Below are 27141 nucleotides of genomic sequence, written 5' to 3' on the forward strand. Positions count from 1 at the left end.
GCTTTACATTTTTTCTTTTTTGTCATGAAAGTTTTTGTTTATTTTCTGTTACCTAATCCTGGGTAGGCAAATTACTTAATCTTAGTATAGTAGAACTTTAAAAAACTTATGTCTCAATTATTTTAAAAACCTTTAACACTAATCTCAAGATTATACATTTCAATAATTTTTTTATTTAGTTGTTCTTCCTAAAATAAATGTTTTAAATATATACTTATTTTAGTGTTCTATTATTTTCTTTCTCAGTCCTTATTTTATTACCTTTAGCAGAATATTTAGAGACATTTGGTTAAATTTATTTTGAACAACACCATCTTTCCTATAAAAACCAGTATAATTTGTAAATATTGACTCTCAGACTGTGACACAACAATGTTAATGACCAGTTTTAGAAATTTACTGAGAAATGTATGCTTGTATATGTATATTTCTTAAAACTGAGTCACTATAATAGTAATTTCAGAGTGATTCTGAAATTCAGAGGGAGCTGAATTGTTTGCTTCTGAAATACTTTGTATTTCTCTGTGGATGTGTCTTCTTTAATTCATTCACCTAGCACATTTGAATGCCTGTTATTAACCAGGCACTGACTCAAGCACTGGGAATAAAAGTTAATGAAGAACAGTCTCTAGTTGGGGGAGGTCCCATTAATAGAGACACACTGGTAAGCAAAAATAATTTCAGTCTAGTATGTGATCTGCTAAAATAGAGGTATGTATAAAAAAGTGCAAAAAGATGCAACAATACTTGCCTGGAGGAAAGGACCTTGTCAGTAGAGGAAGGCTTCACAGAGGAAGTGACGTTTGAGCTAAGTCTTGGTAGGTGAGTTGGAGTTCACCAGGCAGAGAAATCAAGGAGGATATTCTAGGGCAATGATTCTCAGTCTTGGCACAATGGACATTTTGGGCTGGATACTTTTTGTTGTGTGAGGCTGTCCTGTGCCTTGTAGGATGTTTAGCAGCATCTCTGGCCTCCATCCACTGGATGCTACTAGCACTCTTCTCCCGGAGTTGTGACCATCGAAAAACATCTCTAGACATTGCCAGATGCCCCCTAGGGGCAAAATTGACTCCTGTTGAGAATCATTTCTCTAGGTAGAAGCTCATGCAAGGCTAGAGGGTGAAAGAATCACACTGTAAATAGTTCAATGTGACTCAAGCATAGGAGTCTGGGGATGTGTGAGGATGCGGTAGAATTGGGTTGGAGTCTCGTTGGGCACAGCGCTGAAGAGAAAGCAATGTGTCTCTTGCTAGCAGACAATAGGCAATGAAAGTCTTTAACTTGTAACATGTTCATCTTTGTGTTTTAGATGATAAATTTTTATGACACCATGGATTATAAACGAAATAAAGTTTTCTTGACTTAGATGACGGAGTGAATGTTGATGTCATGAACTAGGATAGGGAATTCAGGAGAAGGGCCAGATCAGAGGGTGAAGAAGAAATCATGCATTATTATGTTTATGTACTGAGAAGCTGCCCTGGTGGTACTGCTGTGAAGTAGGGCAGGACCAGGGAGATGCAGGACCAGGGCTCAGGAGAGAAGTGAGAGCTGCAAATGTAGCTTGGGAGTTGCGAGTGTAGTCAAAAGCTTAGGTAAGGATGAACTGAAACACATGAAAGTGAGACGAGAGGTGGGAATAAGTCAGAATTCTGGGAGCAACAACTTTGGGGAGACGGTGGAAGAAGAGAGCCACTGGAAGGGCAGAGAGGCCAGGAGAGCATGGAGGCACAGAAGTCAGGGGAAGGGAAAATTCAGGGGGGCAGCAAACAATGCCGTAGAATGTATGCATCCACTGAACATGGCAGTTAGGAGGTCCTTGGTGACTTTAGCAAGAGAAGTCTTAGGAGAATAGTATAAAAGTCTGGTTGAAGTAAAAGTGAAACGGGTAAGGAAGCAGAAACAGCAAGCATAGGTTGCCTGCTAAATGTGATAAAATAGGCATGAGATAGTGTAGGCAAGGTATCTATTTAAAGGTTGCTGTATAGAAGACACAGTATTAGGTGGATATAAGATACATAAGAAAACTTCCGTGTCTACAAGAATATTGCAGTCTATTTTCTAGGGGAAAAAAAAAAGGTTGTACCTCTCTGTTCTTTCACTGCAGAACTATAGAATAAGTGAGTATAAGCAGTGAAAACTGAAATGGAGATTCAGCAATGTGAAATGAAGGAAACAGAAAATTAGAAGTGAAAACCTGACAGTGCCTATGAATAGTTACGGCTCATTTTGAACAGCATTATTCTAACTTTCTCAACCTCCTCCCTACCACCAAAAATAAGACAAAACAAAAACAGAGCCTCTATATAGAAAACTAGTAAAGGTTTAAGGCCTGTCCCTAGAAACCACTTGGACAATAGGCACCTCTGTGTGTGACTGGTTTCTTCCAGAATATGGAGCCCACCATGTGCTAGCTGTTGTGAGGCCTCACCCTTCTAAATCCACCCTCCCTATACATTATGGGTGAAAGGGGAACAGGATAGACCAGGAGAAGCCAGGACCAGGAGCCTGTTTAGGCAGAAGGGGCTTGGCAGAGGCCCTGGGTGTGGCCAAGCCAATGTGTTGAGGTCAGGAGGGTGGTTAGCAGAAGGCGCGAATGAGTGCTAAGAAAAGGAACCAATGATTTTGTCAGCATATGCAGGAAACAACTGAAGTGTTACTCAAGTATTCAGTATTCTTGGTTTGCCCATGTGTGAAATTGAAAGCCTATGGTCAGATGAAAACAGACACTTACAAGTGTAAGAGAGCCTTTCAAAACAAGAGGTGAACAGATCTGTCGCACTTCAATGAGAGATATTGCGGGAAGCTCTCAACATAGGAGAATTGTTGAAAAGCCATTTTATCTTTGCTGAGCTTTAACTAAACTGCTTAGATATAACTAGAGCAGATCTGACAACTTGCAAGGGCAAGCAGCTAGCATGACTGTGTACCTTGTAGCTCAATTTGTGGGCTAGTCACAAAGAACACCTTGGGCAAGCGAATCCGTGTTGTTTCTACTTAGGCTCTAAGAAGTCTGAGGGACAAAAAGATCAGGTTTTTGCTTGACTTAGATGTATTACAAAACCATAACGCTGCGAAACATTTTGTGATTCACCTTAATAGAAAAAAATGTTACTAAGCAGGAAGAAATTTACTTCAAGGATATTGGTAATACAAGGGACAATGTCTTTAAATTCAGCTGTTCATTAAGTACAGACACAGTCTTTATTTTTTTTGCTTGAAGAAGATTGTTGCTGAGCTAACATCTGTGCCAGTCTTCTTCTGTTTTTCATGTGGGTTGCCACCACAGTGTGGCTTGATCAGTGGTGCTCGGTCCGCTCCGAGGGTTCTAACCTGTGACCCCTGGGCCGCTGAAGCAGAGTGGGCAAACTTAACGATTACACCACGAGGCCGGCTCCAAGACACATTCTTTTTTTTTTTTTTTTTTTTTTTAAAGATTTTATTTTTTCCTTTTTCTCCCCAAAGCCCCCCGGTACATAGTTGTGTATTCTTCGTTGTGGGTTCTTCTAGTTGTGGCATGTGGGACGCTGCCTCAGCGTGGTCTGATGAGCAGTGCCATGTCCGCGCCCAGGATTCGAACCAACGAAACACTGGGCCGCCTGCAGCGGAGCGCGCGAACTTAACCACTCGGCCACGGGGCCAGCCCCTCTTTTTTTTTTTTTTTTTAAGATTTTATTTATTAATTTTTCCTTCTTCTCCCCAAATGCCCCCAGTCCCTAGTTGTATATTTTAGTTATGGGTCCTTCCAGTTGTGGCATGTGGGACACCGCCTCAGCATGAGGCGCCCAGGATCCAAACCAGCAAAACCCTACGCGGCCAAAGCAGAGCGCGTGAACTTAACAACTCGGCCACAGGGCTGGCCCCTCCAAGACACATTCTTAACAGACTTTTTATCTTTTGTCCCTCTTACAAAAGCTGAGAGTGTAACATTTTAAGACAGCTAAAATCATATTATCTAGCACTACTTCCTTTTTTACTTTTCTTTTTCTCTGAAATTTTTGTTGGTAGGAATTGCCTACTAATGCTTTAAGGATTGCAGTTGGAGAATAGTTTAGTAAGTTGTCAGTTTGACCAGTGATCTTCAGATTTTCATGTGCATATACATCACCTGGAGATCTTGTTAAACGCAGCTCCTGGTTCAGTAGGTTTGTCGGGGGCCTAAGAGTTCCATATTTCTAGCAAGCTCCCAGGTCATACCAATGCTGCTGATTCCGCAAACGCACTTTGAGAAGCAAGGCTTAAGACCATTCTCTTATGAGAACAGTAATACAGTTCATAGCTGAAGCATCTGATGAGTCCCTCTCCTCTTTTACATAAAGAAGAGCCATAAGTATACTGCGGCCAGGACCAAACTAATTTGCTGAGTTCTAAATCCACTTAGGCATTTAGACTAGTTATTGATCGAGACCATGTAATACATTGTCTGAACCAACTGTTTGGACCAAGAAAACATTCAAGAGCAAGGTTGCCTACCTGCCTCATAAAAGAACTTTAGTATGACTCTTGCACAATTCTGACTGGTATTAAATTTTCCAGGATTACATTTTAGTTTCATTTAAGAACTTAAAAATATTGGTCTATAGGGCATGTAGTTCTACTTACAGAAATCTCTTGAATTCATTATGGCTGTAATTCTGGTTTAGAGGGTGAGATTTGAAAAATACACAAGTGAAATGTTATATTTTTCATAACTATTTTGGCTTATTCTGGCTTATCCTTCCTCTCTGTGATCATTTTCAGTCTTTTCCATATACTTTCCAGTAGCAGTGCCAGTTAGGGGACTACTAAGAATGTGTAAATCTTAGATTGGCTTGTGTAATGAAGTGAAACACCATATGTAATGAGCTGTCCTTTTGATAGCCCTATAAGAAGAAAGTTTAAAAATCCTTTGTATATAACTTTGTAATGCTGCTTAAAATTATATATTACTTCTAAAGTATAAATCAGTATTTGAAAATCTTAGCAACTGTTCTTCCATTGGAGCAGTTTAAGAAAGCTTACTGGTTCCTAGGTTTTTTTAGTCATTGTGGCTACTCACAGCTTAGCCTAATTTCAGGGAGCCTCATAAGATACTGAACATTTCAAGTAAGAAATGAGAAAAAGGAAGCATAGCAAGAAAAAAGTTAAAGATGGGTAGGCAGAAATGGGGAGACAGAAATAGATAGGCAGGCGAGCAGGTAGGCAAACGTAACTTTTCTAGAATCGATCAAAGAAGAATTCTAGAGACGGGATTAAGAAAATGGGTAATCTTTTCTGGGCTCTGATTTACTAGAATGTAATTCCCTACATTCAGGGATTTGGGGAACTTTTTGTCTTATTCGGGACTTTTTGAACAAAGCCAAGGGAACTTTTGGAATGGGGTAGAGATCCCCCTCAGAGATGAGGGTGACCAGACTGCCTTGCACAGACAACCAAACTAGGATATTTAAGTGATGACTGTAATGATGAGAGGGAGCCACTTGATGCTTCATCCTTTGCATGAAAGAGTGGCACTCTTAAATGAATACCTTGTCCCTGGGGTGGATGCCAATGGAATATTATGATCGTGACTCAAGGATTAGTTTCCACAGTGGAGTCTGATTCATAGCCTACATATTCCACTAACTGGTACCATAGAACAATGTGTCTGGATAGAGGCTCAGATCGAATTTTCTAAAAAGAAGATTGAATGGGCAAAATCTTTTAAGGGTATCTATACAAAGCCCATTTGATTAACTTTAAATTTATCATTGTTTAATAAAATGACTTCATTCCAGACTTTATGTGAGAACTGGATTCTCAGAGTTGTTCCTGGAGTTTCAAGTAACTGTTTTAGCTAAGAACGACCTTGACCTTTTGTACCAAGGCTGAAAGACTGAACCCTCTTGAAGAGTCACAGAGCTTAATGGAAACTCAAGTCATCTTCAAAGCAAATGAGTTTAACAAGTATTTATCAGAAATAGAATATGCACCTGCTGTAAGTGGCAAATATTATTCCTGGCATTGAAGAGTTTATAATTTAGATGAGAAGGCAGAATAATCTGTTAAAACAACCAACCAGAGTACGATACAGTATAATTTATAAGAATATCCATATACCTACTTCAGGCAGGTGAATACCTAAACTCTGAGATATGGGATTGCCTATATAATTTTTAACTAATTTTAATTTTTATCAAGATAACACATGTGCCTGTTTAAAGAGTCAGATGTTATTTCTTTGAAGATTTCCTTTTTGCCTTTTTCTCTGTATTCTCTCTCCTTAGCATTCCTATTAGCCAAAGTTTGCACCTCTTGAGTTGATCTTATAATTTACTTCTCTCCTGTTTTCTGTTTCTCTGCCTGCTTATTGTATATTCTGAAAAATCTCCCCCAAGTTTCCCCTTCTCTTTAATTTTAAAATTTTGATTATTTTAATTTCTTAAGTTCTGTCTTGTTTTCTGATGATTCCCTGTTCTTGTTTTATCAATACAATCTCTTATCTCCGAGAATATTTTGCTTCAGGGTGTTTTGTGTGTGTTTGTTGTGTTACACGTCCTGCGTTCTCTCTGGTTCCCGTGGGTCCCTTCATTGTTATTGTTGTTTGTTTCTCTTTGTTATTGGACATTTTCCTCCAGCTGTCTGGTGAACCTTGGCTGTCTGGTCGTGTTTGAGAATGAGTCATTATGAAGTTGTCTGGACGCTCTGAAATGGTGTGGGGCTTTTCGACTGCTCAGCTTCATTGTTGGGAGACCTTCGTCAGTATCTGGAGGTCTTCTCTCAGAGGTCAGTTTGTTTCTCCAGAGAAGAGACTTCCAATGATTGTGTTTTATAGCATAGTTAGTGGTAAACTAGGAATGAAGGTGATTTCTTTCTAGGGGTTGTGAAACTGAATTAATTCAGGGTAAACGACACCTTAAAAGTGATACTTACTTACCAAATTCTTAAGGTACTGATGATAATTTAATGAATTTACAGTAAGTGAAGTGCCTGATTTTCATACCTGTTGTCTGACATACATTGTGTATATTCTAGAAGCGACGATACTCCTAGAAAGACTAAATTAAACCTTCATTATAATCGAATATGTGGTTTCCTTAACATATTTCCCAACTTTTTACATTCTTGGCAATACATTTAAGTGTAAATGTGCATGCCTGTCACTCCGAGAAAGAGAAAAGACCTATTAAAACTGTATTTGGGTATAAGACAACAAGGAAGAGGAGACAAGAATGGCCTCTTAATGGAGTGTCATGTTGGATGCTTCCTGTCACTAGATCTTGAAACCTTAACTGTGATTTTTTTAACTTGGAGAAAATCCTGATACATTCTTTTTTGAGCTCTTAACCCTATATCTGTAAAAGTTTAAATCAGTTAACATATCATATTAGATACCACATTTCAAAAAACTCACTGTGGTAGTGATCATCTCCATATTAGAAAAAAGGGAGCAAGCTTAGCAAAGTTAAAAGGACTTACTCAAGATCATAAAACTAGCAAATGTCAGATGTGGAATAAAACTGAGCTCTATTATGTATTCTAAGCACTTTTCTACTGTATCACTAACGAAGAGGACTTTCATCCTACCCTGCAGTAGGAGGAATGCAAGGGATAAAGTTGCTTGGGGAAAGTTATTCTAGTAAAAATAGCATCTGAAAGAAAAAAAAAAAAGAGTTATCTAAAGGAAAATCTCCACTTGGACTGACTACAATGTGATGAATAACTTTTACTCTCTGAGGAACGTATAGACCAGATCAAGTGCTTTCTTATTGCCGTTGTTGAGTGAAAGCTGAGTTCAGGAATTATTATTTAAGCACATTACTAAAGAACCAGTTTGTCTTTCAACTATTTCTTTTGCTATTCCTCTGACTTGTGACCTGATGTTTATAATTACTTTGTTCTTTCTGATTAATTTTATTGATCAAATAACACATACTGCAAGTTTGTACCTCCTATAACACTATTTATGAATTTGATTCTTATGTTCTTTTTCTTCAATAACTACCTAAATCATTATAAACTGCCTATCTTTTTAAAAATATTTTTAAACCTTTTATTATGGGAAATTTCCAACACTGTACACAAAAGTAGAAAGCGTAATGCAGTGAGCCCCCATGTGGCCCCCGGTGAACCCCCAGTTTCAACAATTATCAACATTTTGTCAATCATGTCATCCATCTCCTCCTCTCCTTTTTTTTTCCTGGAATTTTCTTCTTCTTAGTAAATTCCATACATCATATAATCTTACCCATAAACACTTCAAAGTGCATCTTTAATGGATAAGGACCTTTTAAATATATCAAACTACCATGTAATTATCACACAACAAAATTAGCAATAGTTCTCACGGTTTTGATCGGGTCTCTAAGTCGTCTAGGTCATTTTAGTGTTGATGAAGCTCGAGATGGATGCGTCTCTTTTGACTTGTGTCTGTCTAATTCTTCATCTATTTTATGATGTTCACCTTACTTTGGGGCTGAGCATGTTAATTTTTTACCATAGGATTTTCTGTTTCTTTAAACAGATAATTTTTGGTAATATATTTGTTACCTAAATAATTAACGTTTTCTCTTGGAAACTAAAATTAAAAGGTTAGAAGTAGGACTTGGAATTTATCATCTAACTACACCTTACCTAAGCCTTAATCACCACAAATCTGCACTTAGAGCTCAAACATCTGGAATACTTACCTTCCTTATTTTGGGGTAGAGTGAAAATGTGCTCTATGGTGAATTTGCTATATTAATTCCTCCTATAGCTTCTCTGAGTCTTAATTTCATGTTTGTGAAATATCAAATTTTTGAAACTAGGCAGAGTTGTTCTGAGGACTAGAAATTTTATATAAGTTTGGCAGATAGCTTGTGCTCAGTAAAAAGTAGATATTATATTCCTTGTAATGTTGTTGTGAGAGTATGTGAAAGCACATTGTAAACTGTAAAATGCCACAATATGTAAAACACTAATAATAATAGTTATTGTTTTGTGTGTGTACAAACTGAATCATCTATAACTTTAGGAATCCAGGTTAACAGTTAAGTATTAGGAAATATATGAAAAGAACACATTATTAAAAAGTAGTGAAAATACACACAAACGAGAAATCTGGAGAAGCATTTCTTCATAAGACTCTAAATCAAAGATCAAGATATAGTTTCAAAGGAATACAGTTTTCCCAAAGCCCTGTTAAAAATTAAAGCACAATTCTTTTCACTTATACTCAGGTTTTTCTTTTTTTTCCTGCTTTTTTCTCCCCAAATCCCCCCAGTACGTAGTTGTGTATTTTAGTTGTGGGTCCTTCTAGTTGTGGCATGTGGGACGCCGCCTCAACATGGCCTAATGAGTGGTGCCATGTCCGCACCCAGGATCCGAACCACTCGACCACAGGGCCAGCCCCCATGCTCAGTTTTGATTATGTATATTCTTGGGGACAAAATTATGTCGAGACTAGATGCACAAAAGAAGGACAGAAATAAATTTACAGCTAGAAAGTCCTGTATGTGGGCCACAAGCCACTGCTTATGCAATAATTGGTATTTCTAAAGAAGGTGACCCTATCGTGTTTTTTTATCCCTCGTTGAAAATATTGACTCATAAAGACGCTGTATCTTAATTGATCTTACGCCATTGATAGAGTCAGCTTCTAGCCGTAAGATGGTAGATTCTTTCTCTTCGGTTTATAAACTAAAGAATTTCAGATTTCTCAATAGGTGTTTTTTTTTTTTAATAGGCTTTGTTTTTTAGAGCAGTTTTAGGTCCACAGAAGTATTGAGCAGAAGGCATAGAAATTTCCTTTATACTCTCTGCCCTAAGCATGCAGCCTCCCACGTTATCAACATCCCCCACCTGAATGGTACTTTGTTACAATTAACGAACCTACACTGCTATATTATTATCGCCCTGAGTCCAAATAGGGTTCACTCTTGGTGGTATATAATCTGTGGGTTTGGACAAACTTATAATGACATGAATCCACCACTAGAGTACCATGCAGAGTAGTTTCACTGCCCTGAAAATCCTGTGCTCCACCTATTCATCCTTCTCCTCTTACCCCTGGCAACCACTGATCTGCCTACTGTCTCCATAGATTTACATCTTCCAGAATGTCATATAATTGAAATCATACAGTATGTAGCCTTTTCAGATTGGCTTCTTTCACATAGTAATATGCAGTTAAGTTTCCTCCATATCTTTTCATGGATTGACTACTCTTTTTTTTAAGTGCTGAATATGAATATTTCCCATTGTCCAGATGTACCACAGTTTATTTATCCATTCACCCACTGAAGGACAGCTTGGTTGCTTCCAAGTTTTGATCATTGTGAATAAAGCTACTATAAATGTATGTTTGCAGCTTTTTGTGCAGACATGAGTTTTCAGCTCCTTTGCATAGATACCAAGGAGTGTGTTGCTGGATCATATAGTAAGTTTAGTTTTATAAGAAACTGCCCAACTGTCTTCCAAAGCAGCTTTACTATTTTGCAATCCCACCATCAGTTCCTGTTGCTCCACATCCTTAGTAGCATTTGGTGTTGTCAGTGTTCTGGATTTTTGCCATTCAAATAGGTGTGTGGTGGTATCTCATTGTTTTAATTTGCATTTGCCTGATGACATAAGATGTGGAGCATCTTTTCATATTCTTTTATGCCATCTGTATAACTTCTTAGGCGAAGTGTCTGTCAAGGTCTTTGACCCATTTTTTAGTTGGGTTATTTGTTTTCTTATTGTTGAGTTTTAATAAATCTTTGTATATTTTAGATAACAGTTCTTTATCAGATATGCCTTTTGTAAATACTTTCTCCCAATCTGTGGCTTTTGTTTTCATTTTCTTGACACTGCCTTTTGAAGAGTAGAAATTTGTAATTTTAATGAAGTCCAGATATCAATTCTTTCTCACATGGATTGTGCCTTTGGTGTTGTATCTAAAAAGCCATCACTAAAAGTCGTCTGGGTTTTCTCCTACTTTATCTTCTAAGAGTTTTATAGTTTTGCATTTTACATGTAGGTCTAGGATCCATTTTGAGTTAATTTTTGTGAGTGGTGTAAAGTCTGTATCTGGATTCATGTTTTTGCATGTGGACGTCCAGTTGTTCCCTGGCACCTTTTGTTGATGAGACTGTCTTTTCTCCATTTTATTGCCTTTACTCCTTTGTCAAAGATCAGTTCACTGTGTATATATGGGTCTGTTTCTGGGTTCTCCATTTTCTTCCATTGATCTATTTGTCTGTTCTTTCACCAGTACCACACTGTCTAGATTACTATAGTTTTATAGTGAGATAGTGTCAGTCCTCCAACTTTATTCTTGTCCTTCAATATGTTCTTGGCTATTCTGGGTCTTTTGCCTCTCTGTGTAAACTTTAGAATTAATTTGTTGATTTCTACAAAATAATTTTCTGGGATTTGATTGGGATTACACTGAATCTATAAATCAAGTTGGGAAGAACTGACATCTTGACAGTATTGAGTCTTCCTATCCATAAACATGGAATATCCCACCATCTATTCATTTTTTCTTTGACTTCATTCATCAGAGTTTAGTAGTTTTCCTCATATAGATCTTGTGTGTATTTTGTTAGATATATACCTAAGCATTTTTTGAGCACTAATGTAAATGGTATTGTGTTTTTTATTTCAAATTTCACTTGTTCATTGCTAGTATACAGGAAAGCAATTGACTTTTGTATATTAACCTTGTATCCTGCATCCTTACTGTAATTGCTCATTTGTTCCAGGAGCTTTTTTTGTTAATTCTTTTGGTTTTTCCACAAAGGTGATCATGTCATCTGTAAACAAAAACAGTTTTATTTCTTCCTTCCCAATCTGTATACTTTTTCTTTTCTTTTCTTGTCTTATTACATTTACTAAGACTTTCAGTGCAGTGTTGAAAAGGAGTGGTGAGAGGGGACATCCTTGCCTTGTTCCCAATCTTAGTTGGAAGCTTCTAGTTTCTCACCAGTAAGTATGATGTTAGTTGTAGGGTTTTTGTAGATGTTTCTTATCAAGTTGAGGAAGTTCCTCTCTGTTCCTAGTTTACTGACTGTTTTTTAACGTGAATTGATATTGGGTTTTGTTAAATGTTTTTTCTGCATCTATTGATATGATCATCTGATGTTTCTTCTTTAGTCTGTTGATAAGATGGATCATATTAATTGATTTTCAAATGTTGAAATAACTTGGCATTCCTGGGCTAAATCCCACTTGGTTGTGACATATAGTTCTTTTTATACATTGGTGGATTTGATTTGCTAATATTTTGTTGAGGATTTTTGCATCTATGTCCATGAGAGATATTGATCTGTTTTCGTTTCTTGTAATATATTTGTCTAATTTTGGTTTTAGGGTAATGCTAGCCTCATAGAATGAGTTAGGAAGTATTCCCTCTGCTTTCATCTTCTGAAAGATATTAAAGATAAACTGGTATAAATTCTTCCTTAAATGTTTGATAGAATTCACCAGTGAACCCATCTGGGCCTGGTGCTTTTTGTCTTGGAACATTATTAATTATTAATTCAATTTCTTTTATAGATACAGTTTTATTCAGATTGTCTACTAATAGTTGTTTTAAGATATAGTTTTCACTAATAGCATTGTTTTCATTTAAAGGAGTTCATAATAGTTTAAGACATTAAAATAAATATCTTGTTTTGTAAAAGTCACATTATAACTTGGTTTTTATTTTATTCTTTATCTTTAGGAATCAAATAAACTTCTAACTATTATATCTATTTTTTTCTTTATGTTTTTAGCAAAAGATTCCTTTACAAAAGGAAACGTATCCTGGTGTGCCCATTTATCTTTATATTAAAATGTCTGGTTAGCAGTTGTAGGTAGGATAAAAGCAAAGTAATTTGGCTATCGTAATTTTGTGTTTATATAGTTACTCTCTTTGACACATTCATAAAAAATCAATTTTATATGATTCATATAAGTAACTCAATTTTGTCCATCTGGTGGGGTTTTTAAAAATCCTTCATATAGCTATCCTTCCCTTTACTGAAAGTAACTATATATTTGACTCTTAGGATTTTTTGCTCTTTTTTTATTGAAGTATCAATATGCAATATTATATTTGTTTCAGGTGTACAACGTAGTGATTCAGCATTTATATACGTTACAAAATGATCACCACAATAAGCCTAGTTAACTGCTGTTAGGATTTTTTTAACCTAAAGTTAATTTGGATATTACCCTTGAGTGTCATTTGTAAATTTTATTAGACAGGTGGTAAAACTGCTGAAATATATAATACTGATAAAAGCCAGTCAAATCTGTTTATTTAATACATATAACCTAAGTTTTCCCAAGCATCACCAGACTGCAGATACCAGTGGAGACAAAATAACAATTATAACCCAAGTTTCACTGACTTAACCCTTCTCTTCTGCTCATGAAAGACCCCAGGCAGCTATAAAGTGCTCTTCTGTATTTCTGGGGTTCCCAGGAGATGGCTCACATGCACTCTTGAACAAATCCAGTCCTGTGGAACATTGCTGCTGTATATCCAGGCATTGTCATTTTTGGTACTGCTGCTTCCCTCTGGGCTGCATTTCTTCCTTCTTTCCTTTGGGAGACTTCTTTCCCAGGAGCAGCCTTAAAAAGCTTAACTCACCCTTTCCTTAGATATGACAAGCCAACCTAGTTTAAAAAAAAGGAATCTTGATTCTGAATACAGCATGGTGGGGGAGTCAGTCAGCTCTAGGGACATGTCTAAATCCCAGGGCAAGAACTAAAAATCAAATCTTAAAACCAGGAAGTACTGTTTTATTAAAAAATTTTCTAGAAGTCCGCTGTCTAATACAGTGGCCAGTAACCACATGTGGTTATTGAAATTTAATTTAAATTAGGAATCCTACTCAGCCATAAAAAAAAAAAGATGAAATCTTGCTGTCTGTGACAACACGGATAGACCTTGAGGGTATTATGCTAAGTGAAATAAGTCAGAGGGAGAAAGTCAAATACCATATGATCTCACTCAAAAATAGAAGATAAAAACGACAACAACAAACAAACACATAGATACAGAGAACAGATTGGTGGTTACCAGAGAGGAGGAGGGGACGGAGGAGGGGGGGAGGAGTGACTGGGCACATGTGTATGGTGATGGATGGTGATTAGTCTTTGGACGGTGAACATGATGTAATCTACACAGAAATCGAAATGTAACGATGTACACCTGAAATTTATATACCCAAATGTTACCTCAATAAAATAATAAAATAAATAAAAATAAAAAATAAATTGTCACGTTTAAAATTCTGAACCTCATTTGCGCTAGACGCATTTCAAGTGCTCAATAGCCACGCGTGATTGGTGGCTACTGTGTTGGACAGAAATGATATAGAACATTTCCATTATTGCAAACAGTTCCATTGGACGGCGTTCCCCTAGAACATTACATTTTGAGCTATAAAGCTTTGATACTTGTGTAGCTTTGACAGTGGTCCAGTGTATTGAGGAAGGCACCTAAAGCTACAGCGCTTGGTAACTGTGGTGGCTGAAGGAGTGGAGCCACATCCCAATGGCCTTATTTTCCTCCACTGGTACTTGCCTTGCTGTTGAAGCAAGAAAAATTTGGTTTTAAAGGAATCCATTGAGTTCTTATTTTCTTAAACAACTGTAACTCACATTCTTTTTTTTCTCCCTGTTTTCATTGATACATTATATTACTCAATAAAAATTGTTAAGTTTTCATCCCCGAGAGAAACTTTAAAAACTGTTTATAGATCAACTAAACTTACATTTGATCAGATAATCAGGTAATCAAATTGTAAGAATCTCAGTTTCTACTTCTGAAATATTATTTTTTAAAACTGAGAAAAGATTATTCATTTCAAAAGGTAAAAATTATTAGAGAATACATTTCATTCTACCACTATGTAAGTAGTCTTACACCAAGGTTTACAGAAAAAACGGAAAGAAAGTAAAAGAAAAACCACTTTGGGGATTTTTCATAATTAATTGTTTTGTTTGTTGTTTAGAGGTATTCTTTGGCTGGTCCCTTCAGGTCTTCTCCCAATGTGTTCATTGTACTGCCAATAAATCTTTGATTGTATTTGCCAGGCACTGTACACCATTTGTGCTTAATACTGTTTGTTGATGAATATGGAAAATAGTGCCAAAACTCCAACAAGTAGATTTTGCTTTTTAAATGTCTTTTGTTATGAAATACAAGAGTAGAAAACATCATCCCAACTTTTGATGGGGCAGACTAAGCAAGGAAGACAACATATACAAAATGGTTTGAAATGAAAGATCAGAGAGTTGAGATGATCATAGCTTCAAGACTGCCTGCTCATGAATCAAGGGAGTTTGCAGGACGATCTCCTCATTAAAATTCTCTGTAGACTGAAAACTTTGATAAATTCTGAATTGTCAGCAGTGGTCCCCAGACCCACTAACGCTAGTGTTTAATACCAGCTGCTGTTTAATACTCTGAAGAAACATATTCTGTGTGAAGTTCAGTGGTTTATAAATTTCAGATTCAGTTACCTTTAAAGATGATTAAACTGGAATCTGGAGCAATTAATCTAACAACCTAACAATGAGCTAAATAATGACTTCCTACTATGTCCAGGGCATTGCTAGGCCCTGCACAACACAGTAACACTTAGGAATTATTTTTAACTTTACTTTTAAACATTGTTGAAACATTCTTAGATTATATTTAAACCAATTAATGAGGTGATTTTATCTGAATCTAAGTCTACGTGAGTTGTGGATTTCGCCTCTCATGGATGTATTTTTTTTAATTTGGGGCTAGCAGAGCAGGGTTGTAATCTCATGCAACTGAATAATAGAGATTCGCGTAAAATATTCTGTCAAACTTTACCCAGTATGTGTGGATTCCAAACGGCCATCCATATGCCAAGGATGGGAGAGTGGCTCACGGTCACCAGAGGGCAGAAAAGGTCAGGAGCAGATGGGGAAGGCTATAGAGAAGTGTAGGGAAAGTGTTGTACCACCTCTTTATAAGAAAGACAACCTTTCACAACTCAAGAAAATACAGTTCAGTCTCGGGGGCAGGAAAGCCAGTAAATGATCCAGGAACATCCACCATAATCAAAGCAGTGAGAAACGTGGGAGGGAATCAATAAACCAGTCAGGAGCCCAGACATTACCAGGTTGTTACACTTGTGGCAGAAAGCTAAATTCAAGCCCAGGTTGAAGAAGGCAGTCAGATTGCCATTAGTTGAGCGGGTCATTTAACCCTTTTTGGGGAGTAGGGGGAGCAAGGGAGGGAAGACTAGCCCTGAGCTAATATCTGCCAATCCTCCTCTTTTTGCTGAGGAAGACTGGCCCTGAGCTAACATCCACGCCCATCTTCCTCTACTTGCTATGTGGGCCACCTACTACAGCATGGCTTGCCAAGCAGTGCCATGTCCGCACCCAGGATTCGAACAGGCGAACCCCAGGCTGCCGAAGCCTAACGTGCACACTTAACCACTGCGCCCCCCGGGCCAGCCCCTCATTAACCCTTTTGTTACTCCAGCTGTGTTCAACATATTCTTGAATCGTTCAACCTTCTTGAAATGGGCGAGCCAGACTTGAGTCCAGTGCCTGAATAAACGAGGGAAATCAGATACCATCTTCTTTTGATACTGTAGCATTTCCTGTCACATTATTGATTTGGTTTCATAATGCTAGAACTATTACTACTTGCTTCTTGATAGATTCTCTCCGCATCATAGATTACTTCCTCAGGTCTAAATAGCTGGTTTTTACAAGGGAGGGATTAATTGATAAAAAATGATGATATAATACAATCTACTAGTGAGTCAGCCCACTTCAGTTTTTTTAGTACTATTTAATAATGCAGAATTTATCTTTGGGTATTAAGTACCTAAAAAGTCAGGGTACATTGGGATATAGCGGAGAATAAAAGTCTTCCTTAACCCTTCTCCTATGTGTATATCCATAGAATTCTGTACTTTTCCTTATAGGTTTTGCATACACTTTAATCGTATGTGCATGTTTGTGAACCATGCAGGACTGTATGCTCCGTGATATCAGGAACGTTCTCCCACGCTTAGCATGGAGCCCAGCTATAGAAGCCACTCACTAATGTTTATTAACCTCACGGAATTTCCAGTCTAGTTGGAGTAGAAGAGAACTATAATACAGATGTTAAAACAGACACAAGGTGAAGTAGAATTACAGAGGAGGAAATTAGCAATTTAGTCTAATCAAGAAAATTTTCATTAAAATGGCATTGAGTTTGGCCTCATAAGTAGATAGGCTTTAAACAGGCGGAGATGAAAAAGAACCTTTCCAGGAAGCAGAAGTGTGTTTGAGAGGGAAAACTACAGGGTTTGTTCAGCAAAGGTGTGGTACTGTGTTGGGGAGGCTTGTTTTAACAGGTGAGGCAGTAAGGTAGACTGGAAAAGCAAGTGTCGAAGGCCTAGAATCCCATGCTAAGGAATGTATGGTTTTTCCTCTGGACCAATGTATTTTTAAATGTGTTCCTCACCAGTCTGTGAGATACGTCATATAAAAGCTATCCTATTGACAAATAAGTTTGTATAATGCCACATGCTGTATTTTTTGTAATGTTACAATGCACACTAGTAAAGTTCCTATAGTCCTAAAGGAAATAAACTTTTGAACTTCATTTAACCCAATGTTTCCCAATTGTGTGGCCACCTTTGAAGTGTTAGTATCCAGCAGACCTATTATCCCTCAGAACACACTTGGGAAATGATGTTTATGCAATAACCAGTCTTCAGAGGTTTCGAAAAGAGGATTGCCATAGTTAGAAAATACGTTTTTATTTTTACAATTTAAGCTAGAAAGAAATGCAAATACATAGATACCTGACTCCTTTTGCTTCTTTTAGAGGAATTCTGTTCAGTGTTAACTGTCTTAATTTACGTTAAAAACTACCAAGTAGACAGGATAAGCATAGACAAATTTAGATGTTATGCTCATTCATCTTCAGCTAGTTATACCAATCATTGCTTACGATTCCTGGTTTTCTCCAAGAATTGAATAAAGATATAGTTCTCCAGGTGTGACTACTGAATCAGCTGTGTGTCAGCTGAGAACTTTCAAGAACTGCAAATTCTCAGGCCCCACCCCAGACCTACTGAATCAGAAATTCTGGGAGTGGGGCCCAGTGATCTGTCTTTAAGAAGCCCTCCAGTTGATTCTGACACACACTGAAGTTTGGAAAACACTTGAATGGACTAATAACATGAATCTTGTGAAACTCTAGAGTAGGTCGCGAGCAGAAGCCTCTAGAATACTTCGTCAGCTGCTGTAGCTTCTGTTTACCCATTTTAAAGTGATGATTTTAGTTCATCTTCTCACACTTGTTTTTAAATATCTCACATTTGTTTTTAAGTTAAATAAAATTATATTCACCCAGTTCTTTGGTTTCTTAGAATTAAGGTCACTATATCTTTCTCAACAGTGGCAGCCATCTGCTAAATTAGTTTCTCATTTAAACTACAGATGTAATTCCCCAGAGAATATTAGCTTCCATCTCTTCAAAAGTTTACCTTTTTCTTTCCCTGGTAGCTTGGCAGACATTCTTAGAAAGAAAAAAAGTAGTATCATAATTTAGTGGCCCTCACAAGAGTGAGTCTCTTGTTTCTATTTATTTTTAATCAAGAATGAATACTTTGTCTCTGAAAGGAAGAGCCTTATATCCCTTTTTATCAGTTATCTAGCTGTACGTATTTTATGGGTAAATTAGAAGTTTATACGTTTAGTCCTCTTGTTATTTCCCTTTGTTTAGAAATATAAATTTGAAACAATGGGAAAAAATGATAAGGAGGGAGGAAAGTTGTAATAAATGCAAAACTTTGCTCTCGCCTTTTATAATGCTCTAGTTTAGGGTCATACAATATAAATTGCTTCTAAAACTGTGTTGGATATATCAAATTTTAATTTTGAAAATAATTATAAAATCCTATTCCTGTTTGATGCAACCCAACCTATTCCAATTCCGAATCGTGTTCCTCCCTTGTTTACTTCAGATTCCTTCTCTTCTGTAGCATGTTTCAAAAATGGCTTATGTTTGAAAATCTTCACAGTAGATTATAAACTAAACTTTAAAGTGTAGAGGAACTTGTCAATGTAAATCGTCAGTTTTCACAAGTTTGTGATGATTACAAAGTGGAGACCTCCAAAGAGACTGAAATTCAGAGGAACTCAGACTGGAACTGGCCTCGAGATTTCTCCTGACTCCCTCCCCACCCCCTGTCTATTAGGTAAAAGTCCCTTTAAAAATGTGAGGCTTGCTAAGGGCTGTAGAACACATGTACCCGCATTTTCAAGCAGTATGAAAGAACAAGTACAGTTTGTGTCTTAGAGTTAAATCTCCCAGACAGGCTGGCTGGCCGAGCGAGTCACAAGCTCAGGACGTTGAATGTCTGCTTTAAGCAAGGACATCCAGTTTCCATAACACTATGATTTTATGGCATAGATCAGATTATACTGTTTGTTTAGCTAACACCATTTTCCCCTTTACATACTAAAAAGATTGAATCAATAAATCTTGAACTTCTAGAAAAAAATGTTTAAAATAGAGTGAGTCAGTATGTAAGTAGGAAGGTAGAAGCTATGCAAATGCAATTTTACTTAGTAAGATTTGCATACGTTAGAAAATAGTTAAGCTAAATTTAGTTTTCTTAATCCTTTTGTCAGTTTAAAATATCTAGAATGTAGTATGAATCCATGTAGTACGGGTTTTTGAGAGGAAAGAAGGATGTTCATTAAAAATAAAAGTTTTTATAAAATTTTGGAAGCAGAAACTATATGGTTCCTTATTTTAAAAAATACTATAAATGAGTCCATTCATGTAAGTTCTGCTTATTTTTCTCAGAGATCCACGTGTGCTAATATCCTCAATGTCAAAATATTGACTTTTCATGTGTTCAAATCAAGAAAACACTTAACTTCTTAACATATAAATAGTAGGAGTTTAAATTCTGCTTTATATAAAGAAGTTTTTAGATAATTTCACTTTTAGTGTCTCAGCTACTTGAGAACTTTTACCTCGATTGTTACCTCGATCTCTGAAGTATCTTTTGATCCCTTGACTTAATTTAAATAATGTGATTAACAATGCCTTGCACATTTTTATAACTATGAATTTATTGCTTCTTTTTTTTAACTGCTTGCCTCAATTCATTTTTTTAGAATTACTGATCTATACAGACGAGTCGTGACATTTGCACATAGAGAATTTTGAATACAGCTGTGTGAAGACGGTAGCTATTAGCACTGAATAAGATATTAATTCAACTGCAGACTTCTTGATCTTGAATCTTCGATCCTGATCTTATCTTTGAAAACTTACATGTGCTTTCTGGCTCACTCAGGAGACAATTTCCTTTTGTAACATTCATTTAGTCATTAAGACCTATTCCATTTCACATTAGTTTAGATTATTCATGGTGGTCTTTATTATTGCACAAAATAAAAATTATCTTGGGTATATATGCAAATGATAAATACAAGTTTATTCATTGAGATTAGAAGCAATCTCAATTGCAAAAGATTAGAAGCAATCTCAATATCTGTCATTAGGGAATTAGTTAAATAAAGTTTCATATTCCATATACTGGCATACCATTCAACTGTTAGAGGGAGATCATCTCTATGTGGATTGATACTACACAAGGTCCCAGAGACATTGTTGAAGGGAAAAAAGTGAGATGCATAAGAATATGTCACAGAAAACTGAAGGGATACCCAGACACAAAAAAATGACAGCTATTGCCTCTGGGAAGGACAGGGATGGAGTTACATAGCTGGAGGCTATGAACCTTTTTTTCCTTTCACTTTTGTACTCTGTGTATGTGTCATCTTTGTTTTAAAATTACTTTAAAAAATCATCTTGATTAGAAAAGTGGTGATAGCTAAGTCTGAAAACTGAAACTATACTGTAATCAATGTTCATGTATAAAATTCATTTTTACGAATTAAAAAGCATGATTAAAATTAAAAATTGGATGTTACAGCAGAAAACTTTGGCTATGTTGTTTGGCTCTGGTTATGAGGAAGTGATTTTTCCTTTAATAGTTTGCTTTATACAATGGATTTACCCTGGGAAATTATTTGTAATTCAGATTTAATGGGAACTCTTTTTAAGCCCAAGTTTTCTTCAAAGCTATGACACGTTATCTGTTTTTGAAAGTCTGATTTTTTGTAACATTGGGTTCTTTTAAAGCAGAACATTCAGACCCTGTTGACCCTTATCAAAGTTATTAACAGTTTGTCCTCCTAAACTTAGAGCCTTCTGTAGTTCTAATTGAATTATTACAAAAACAACAATTTTGCTTTTTCTCTTTTCATAGTCTAAAAATTATTTTAAGAAATTGAAATTCACATCTTTAAAATATTGGAAAAATTATTATTTACTAACTGGACTGTGCCTACTACACATGCTTCTGCTTAAAATCACCTGCTGTTCTAAATTCTTCCTCAGATTTTCAGGCATTCTTAAAATTACTTATATTTTACCAAATGCAGATTTGCTTTATGAACTAAGCTGCATGCAGTTCAAATATAGGAAATAACTCTTGCAAAGAAATGCTTGATATTCAGAATTTGGAACAATTGGTTGGCTAAGGAAACATTAATGAACATCACAGACTGACTTGCCTTCATAGGAATGAATTTAAAACTATTACTTTTTTTTTGTAAGTGGAAAAAGAACCTCTAATTGTCCTATATTTATAGAAACCATATGTCCCAGACTTTCCAGGGTAGTTCCCAGTTTCATACTCTCCATCTCCTCAGACCATACGTATTGATTTTTAGTTTGGAAAATTTGTTCGTTCTTCTAATGTTAGAAATATGGTTCTTTAGTATTGTTTCATTTTAAGTAGAAGTTAAGAAATTCATTTCAGATCACTTATTTTAAAGAAAGAAGATGTAAGGAAGATATATTAGAAGACATTTTTTAAATGTATTTTTGTATACCTAAATTTCTGGAGACAAGGATATTTTTATTATGTTGGATTTTTGTTCACAAATTGCAATCAATGAACAAGGAATATGGAGCAATATGTGAGATGAGATGTTTTTTTCTGTTCCATAGTGACCAAGTACCACCTCTGCTGTAGAGACTGACTCTCTAGGGAAGATGTATACGTTAAGAGGTTTTAGGAAATAAGGAGCACAACAAACACGTGAAAAGATGTTCAACATCATTGGCTGTCAGGGAAAAGCAAACAAAACCACAATGAGATAGCACTTCACAACATCTAGGAGGGTTATATCAAAAAGATAGGTAATAATAAGTGTTGACAAGGATATGGAGAAATTGAAACCCTCCCACAGTGCTGGTGGGAATGTAAAATGGTGCAGCCACTTTGCAAAGTCTGATAGTTCCTCAAAAGGTTAGAGTTACCATATGACCCAGCAACTCTACTCCTAAGTATATACTCTAGAGAAATGAAAACGTATGTCAGCACAAAAACTTGTACTTGAATGTTCGAAGCAGCATTATATATAATAGGCAAAGAATGAAAACAACCTAAATGTCAATTAACTGATAAATGGATAAATGTGGTATATCCATACAATGTAACATTCAACAATACGAAAAGGACTGAAGTACTGATATTTGCTACAACATGAACGAACCTTGAAAACATTGTGGTAAGTGAAAGAAGCCAGTCATAAAGGACCACATGTTATATGATTATATTTATATGAAGTGTCCAGAATAGTTAAATCCATAGAGATAGAAAGTAGATTGGTAGTTGCCTAGGGCTAGGGAGAGAGGGATGAAATGGGGAGTGACTGCTAATGGATATGGGTTTTCTTTTGGGGGTAATGAAATGTTCTAAAATTGTACACTGTAAGTGGGTGAACTATATAGTATGTGAATTATGTTTCAATAAAGCTGTTATTTAGAGAAGTGAGGGAGTCTTGCTCACTGTTTGGGATATTCTGTTTTATACCTTCTTTAGCAGTGCTTCTCAACCACAGTCAATTTTTTCACCCAGGGGACGTTTGACGATGCCAGGAGAAATTTTTGGTTGTCATAAGTGCAAGAGGAGGAGGGCTACTGGCATCTAGTGGGTAGAGGCAGGGATGTTGCCACACGTCCTTCAATGCATGAGACAGCCCCCATAACAACAACAAAACGTTATCTGGCTCAATGTCAATAGTGCCCAAGTTGAGAAACCCTGCTCTATACCTGTGTTACTCTAGAGATAATTGACCACAGCCATGTTTTTGAAGCACATCAAGATCATGAATCATCAAACAGATAATCAGTGTATTCAGTTTACTAAGGGCAAGCCTATTCAATAAGACTGAGCCAAAAAAAAAATGTTTTATTTATTTATCTGGTTAAGCTTAAAGCTAAGTTAGATAATCCAGTTAACCAAAATATTTTATTCCTCAGTCATTCTGGTTGAGATTTTACTATATTTTGTTGTATTTTACTTCCTTACTTATAGCTTCTTAAAGATCATATTTATTGAGTATAACATATACTTGTGATAAAAACAAGAATAAGGAAACATACCATAGCACAGCCTTGACGGTATAATTAAAAGCTAACTTGTCCGTTTCAAAAATTATCACCAGCTTATGTAAACTAAGCTAATTTTCTCGGTTTCAGTCTCCAGCCATGCTCTTTTTATTATATGTACCTGTTTGAAATGTCCGCAGACTGGTCCAGGGGGAAGGGAGTAAGGATTTTGTTATAGAATCCAGCATTTCAAATGTAACAGTAGCTGACATTTGTTGAATGTTCACTGGATGCTGGGTATTATGCAAAGCACATCATGTATATTTTCTCATTTAATTCTCACAAAACCTTATTCTTCTTCTTCTTCTAGAAACATCTCTCTTCCAGCTATCCATTTTCCTGCTCCAGTATGCACTCATTGTTCTGTAGGTCTTACACTACTGTTATTCTGAGAGTTCCCTTCCCCATCATTCTGGGAATCCTCTTGGCTTCTCTCCTGTCTTGAATCCCCTGCATCTTTTCTTACCATGGTGTACTCCCTAATTTTGGTGACGTATATCCTCCATTATCCTCCTAAGAACACTAATATCTGAAAATGTCCTTATTCTGCCTTCGTTATTGAGAAACATAGTTTGGCTGGGTATAGAATTCTATGTAGGAAATATTTTCCTCACACAATTTTGGAGGCATTATTCTCTTGTCTTTCCGTTTTGTGTATCCTCTGTTTCGTCTGTCTCAAAGCTTTTAGAATTTATCTCTGGTGCTCTGAAATGTCACAATGAGGTACCATGCCATGACTTTTTTCTTCATGCCTAATACGTGTAGAGGGGCCTTTCACTCTCAGAATTCATGTCCTTTAGTTCAAGGAAGGCTTTTCAAAATGCTTCTTTGATAATTTCCCCCATTTTCCTTTTTCTTTCTGGAATGCCTGTTGTTTAGATGTTGACTTTTAAAATTTATCCTGTAATTTCCTTATTTGGGGAATCCTATAGTCTTTTGTTTTTTAGTTCTACTTTCTGAGAAATTTCTTTTACTCTATCTTCCAACTCTATCTTCAACTTTTTATTTTAGTTATATTTTTAATTTCTGAAAGCTCTTCCTTATTCTCTAATTGCTTCTTTTTCTTTTTCTTTTTTTCTTTTTGGCATGGAAGGACCTGCCCTGAGCTAACACCTGTCCCTAATCTGCCTGGTTTTTTTTTTCTCCTCAAAGCCCCAGTGCATGGTTGTATATCCTAGTTGTAAGTCCTTCTAGTTCTTCTATGTGAGCCACCACCACAGCACAGCAACTGACAGACAGGTGGTGTGGTTCCACAACTGGGAAGCGAACACAGGCCACTGAAGTGGTGAGAACACTGGACTTTAACCACTAGACCATCACGGCTGGCTCTCTAATTACTTCATTTTTATAGTCTCCTATTTTGTTTGACAGATGTTTCATCTCTTATCTCTAAGAATATTAATTATAGTTTTTCTGAAGTATTTCTCCTGCAGTCTGACTTGATTCTTATTTATTTGACTCCCTTCTGTCTGTTCTTGGTCTAGGTCTCTGTTGTTCATGTTACAGATTTTCCTCAAATATTTAGTGGTCCTTAACTGTCCATAATGTATAAGATTCCAGTGTTTATTGCCTCCTGATGTGATGTGCTGAGAAGAGCACCATCATTTTTATAGAATTCTTGCAAAAGAAATGCATAACCTAAATTCAACCATGAAGAAACATTAGACAGACCCAAATTGAGGGGTATTCCATAACTAGCCAGTATTCTTCAAAAATGTCAAGATTGTGAAAGACAGACTGAGGTACTTTCCAGATTCAAATAAACTAAGGAGCCATGACAACTAAATACAGCATGTGATCCTGAATTGGGCCCTGAACCAAAATTAGTGGGACAATTAGCAAAATCTGAGTAAGGTCTATAGGTTAGTTAATAGTGTTCCTGATTTTGATCATTGTGCTATGGTTATGTGAGATGTTAACGTTTGGGGAAGGTGGCTGCTTTTTCTTCAAATACTTTTCTGCCTTATATTCATTCATTCCCTCTCTCTCCCACCCTCCCTCCCTCCTCTCTTTCTGGGACTCCAGTTACACATATATTAGACTGGTTGATGTTTTTCCACAAGTCCTCTTTATTTTTCATATTAGATAAATTCTATTGATATATCTTCAAGTTCACAGAATTTTTCTCCAGTCATCTTCAATCATACGTTAAGCCCATCCACTGATCCTTAACTCAGATATTACATTTTTCAGTTCTAAAATACACATTTGATTCATTTTCAAAGTTTGCATTTTGCTGCTGAGATTCACCATACATTCAATTATTATGACCTTATTTTTCTTTTAAGACCTTAAACATCTTTATAATAGCTGCTTTAATTTCCCTGTCTGCTAATTCCAAGATCTAGCTCATCTTGTGGTCAGTTTCTATTAATTACATTTCCTTTGATACTGGGTCATATTTCTTTGCATGTTTAGTAGTTTTTTATTGTATATGGAACAAATATGTATTGTACTTGCTGGAGACAATGAATTTTGTTATCTTTCCCTGAAAAACATTGATTTTTGTTCTAGCAAGTTGTTAATTTAGCTGAACTCCAAGATGCTGTTTCCCCTTAGGTGAATGTCAACTGAAATCTGTGCTCCGTCCTTTCGCCTTCTACCTGTTGCCTTTCACATATGCACTTCAGGGATCAGCTAGGAAGTTGGGTAGAGTTTATATATAGATTTGGAGGGACTCTTGTGGCTTCTTCCTTTCAGGGATTGTCCCCCTCACTTTCCAGTTATGCTGTTAACCTCAGACTAGGTCTTTTGACTCCTCAAACGAGTAAGATTTCGTATTTCCACTTAAGTTCTATTCACTCCACTGTATGAACTGTGGAGTACTACCAGGTGAAAAACCATATAAATATGAACCCTACCCAGTACACTTTCTTCTTTCAAAGATTGACTCCCCTCCAGTTTCTGCTCGCTTTTGGTCACTTTATGGTGCTTTCAAATGGTTGTTTTTATATTTTTTCAGAGTTCATAGTTATTGTCTGCAAAAGGATCAATCTAATACACTCTATTCTGCCATTACTAGAAGTTGTACCATATTACCTTTTATTTCCCATTGATATTACATAGGATTAAACAAAAAAAAGTCTACATTTTTTTATGAATTATGGCAGTAGCTCATCAAAATCTTCTAAAGGATTGAGCATATTACTAATCATTTTTTCTTCTTTCTCTTGTAGACAAGAGATGATTTCCTAGGCCAAGTGGACGTTCCTCTTTACCCATTACCGGTTGGTATAGATGTCCATGATTTTAGTTTTGTATTTATTCTTTTTAATTTAATAAATACTTACAAATCTACAACATAGTTAATGTAAATATCTTATTTATAAAATATATACTGCTATTATTTTTTGAGCGTATTTTTTTCTGAAAACTCATCTCAGTTTTCCGTTTTAGTTTGTCTTCAAGATTTCCTTACATGAACCCCAGTAAGAAAGAGAGCCACTGAAGTTTGTTGACATCATGAAAGCAGTGTTTGAGGAAGATCAGTTTGGAAGTATTCTACTGAATAACTAGAATGGAGAGAGCCTAGGCTTACCAAAGGAAACTAGTGTGGTTTATAACAAGATAGGCGTGAAGCTGAATCTGGACCAAGCATATAGCAATGGAGGAAAACAGATTCAGGAAACACTTCATAATAAAACATTATTGGACCAAGTTTCTGGTATGGAGGTTAAAAAAATAAGCAAAAA

General features: G+C 36.3%; 1 protein-coding gene across 2 annotated transcripts in view; it reads left to right on the plus strand.

Annotated features, from left to right (window-relative positions):
• The window catches only part of NEDD4 (NEDD4 E3 ubiquitin protein ligase), a 121847-nt gene that overhangs the window by 56493 nt on the left and 38213 nt on the right, over window positions 1-27141 (plus strand). For both annotated transcript variants that reach the window (XM_014860449.3, XM_014860448.3), the window contains one exon: window positions 26626-26676. In XM_014860449.3, coding sequence (XP_014715935.1) covers window positions 26626-26676 — 51 coding nt within the window. The remainder of the gene's footprint in view (window positions 1-26625; window positions 26677-27141) is intronic.

This window comes from Equus asinus, chromosome 2 (genome assembly GCF_041296235.1).
Source record: "Equus asinus isolate D_3611 breed Donkey chromosome 2, EquAss-T2T_v2, whole genome shotgun sequence".
Classification (NCBI taxonomy): domain Eukaryota; kingdom Metazoa; phylum Chordata; class Mammalia; order Perissodactyla; family Equidae; genus Equus; species Equus asinus.